This window comes from Triticum dicoccoides, chromosome 6B (assembly GCF_002162155.2).
Source record: "Triticum dicoccoides isolate Atlit2015 ecotype Zavitan chromosome 6B, WEW_v2.0, whole genome shotgun sequence".
Lineage (NCBI taxonomy): Eukaryota > Viridiplantae > Streptophyta > Magnoliopsida > Poales > Poaceae > Triticum > Triticum dicoccoides.
In genome coordinates this window covers 136843608-136846096 of record NC_041391.1, presented here as the reverse complement: position 1 = coordinate 136846096, position 2489 = coordinate 136843608, and the positions used below count along the sequence as shown (strand labels likewise).

The following is a 2489-nucleotide window of genomic DNA, read 5'->3' as shown; positions in this document are numbered from 1 at the left end:
GAAAACCATTATTTCCTGGGACGAATGTCACGAACCAACTAGATCTGATAACAAATATCCTTGGAACTCCATCATATGAAACCCTATCCCAGGTATGTCTACATATTACCCATTCACCAGTGGACAAAGATTTCACTGTTTTCCTGTCTTTTGTTAGTACCATACTGGTTGCTTTTTACTGGTGGTTTCTTTAAAATGAAGCATATATAGACTTGGCCACAGATAGAAATCTGGCTTTCTGTAAAATGCAATACAATGTGACAGAAAGCCAGATTTCTATCACATGATGAGTACCCCAACCTGGCTCACAAACACATTACTTCTGTGTGGTTCGTTCTCTAAGTAAATCGTTTCCTAGATAATAACCTGTTTGAGATTTATGCTACTTCTAGCACATGCCATTGCACAGTAGTGCTCAGGCAATGAATTTCTTAACATGGCTATGACAACTGCAGATTCGTAATGAGAAGGCCAGGAGATATTTGACTAGCATGAAGAGGAAACATCCTATCCCCTTTCCTAGTATGTTTTGTAATGCTGATCCTCAGGCTGTCCGTCTCCTAGAACGCTTACTCGCATTTGATCCTAAAGATCGACCTACTGCTGAAGAGGTATTACTTTTCACAAAAAAGAGTTCTTGCTTTTATGATGACTGATTCCGAAATTGATGAGTACATAAGTGTAATATTTTGTATATGTATTCTAGGCTTTAGCTGATCCATATTTTGAAGGATTTCCTAACTTGGAACATGAGCCTTCACCACACCCCTTTTCAAAACTTGAGTTTGAATTTGAGAGATGGAAGCTAACAAAGGATGGTGTAAGAGATCTGATATATCGAGAGGTAGAGAACCATCACTTCAGTGTATGTTTTAGGCTGACTATATCCGTCTAACTTAAAATTGGATTTTTTTTCCTTTTCTTGAAAGCAAACAGATTTTGGAGTACCATCCACAGATGCTTCAGGATTATATCAGAGCTGGAGGACAGACTAGTTTCGTCTATCCAAGGTTAGGTTGCTTTGCCATCTGCTGCCAGCACACCAGCACTAGCATAGATGCTTAGCATATACATGAAATTGTATGCTTTGTATGCCCATGTCACATTTTGTTTTCACACATAAATCATTGGGACTTGGGAGGTCTAACCTAGTTTAATACCCCTTATCAGCGGTATAATCTTGCTCATAATTTAATACTACCACGTTGCAGTGGGGTTGATGGTATGAGGCTGCAGTTTGTACATCTTGAGGAGAACCACCTGAGAGGAGAAAGAGGCACTCCACTGTGGAGGCGACATGCATCTTTGCCAAGGTACACGAGTCATTATTAACTTTCAGCAGTTTCAACTTATTGTAACTGCACAAATTCTGGTATGGTTCTGATTGCGCTTGCTTCTGCACTCCTCTTCATGTGACAGGGAAAGAGTCTGTGCACCAATGGGTATTGATAATCAAGACTGTAACAATGAGAGGAGGACAGCATCTTCTGCTGCCCAAACTACCATAAGATCACAACAAGAGGGGCTGCCACATGCATATGTTTATCAAAATGGCACAAGCATTCCGAACTTCTGCTCAGGGTATTACTTGCAGAATGGTAGTGCCAGTGCTTCCAGTTGTGTTATCGAAGAGATTGAAGGCCCAAAGGTACCCCCGGCACCAATACAACGACACTGCCTAAATTCCTCCCAGGATCTTGTAATTATCAGTGCACGGTCACTCTTCTCGTGAAGACTCGTGTTTATGCGAGAGACTGACCAATAGCCAATCTGTTTTCTGTTGTTGTTTTCCACTCTTCAGGAGAACGGCGTCTCCGAGGAGGAGAAGGTGGCCTATGAACTGTCACAATGTTTTGCCAGGATCTAGCCAGGATCTAGCCAGGACGCACCTCCTAAGGCAGCCATGATCCCGACGCAGCTCTAAATTTCAGCGCAGTGGTTCCACCATGTAGTCTGATGGGTCCCGGCAGCACAGAATAAACTCCACCAGGGCGGAGGTGCTGCGAACTTCACACCAACCATTCACATTATCTGAAAACATGTAATAAATCTGAGTTGAAAAATGTCGCGCCGATCTGCATCGGTATACATCCGGTGTAAATTATGTGGGTACCGTAGTGTGATGTCGTAACAGAAATTGCAGACATTCAGTTTGTGAATTGGTCAACTGCTGCTGGGTTCAGTGGGAGCAGGTGAATGAATCTGTTGCACGCAGGGCAAGCTCCCAGGCCAGTGACGGACCAACAAGGGGCCCATGCTGAATCCAGTTAATCCACAGCATTTCTGCATATCTGTAGCTCTATCAGGTGCAGGATATGTAGAATCATCAGCACAGCAACAGCATAACTGCAAGGGAGGGAGGAGTACTCGGGAGGGAGAGACCCAGTCAATCAAGCCGCAGCTTCCTAACTGAACAACCACTTCATCAACTACTACACGACAGAAACATGCAAACAAATGCATTTTGTTTCAGATATGCGCAGCTGATA

The 2489-nt window shown here is 43.3% G+C and overlaps 1 protein-coding gene across 1 annotated transcript; it reads left to right on the top strand.

Annotated features, from left to right (window-relative positions):
• On the top strand, positions 1-2146 carry LOC119324298 (mitogen-activated protein kinase 13-like). Its single transcript, XM_037598076.1, has 7 exons — positions 1-92; positions 456-611; positions 707-844; positions 937-1010; positions 1212-1313; positions 1420-1648; positions 1802-2146. The coding sequence occupies exons 2-7, from the start codon at positions 492-494 to the stop codon at positions 1865-1867; spliced, it is 729 nt and encodes a 242-aa protein (XP_037453973.1). The 5' UTR covers positions 1-92; positions 456-491; the 3' UTR covers positions 1868-2146.
• Positions 2147-2489: the final 343 nt, after the last annotated feature.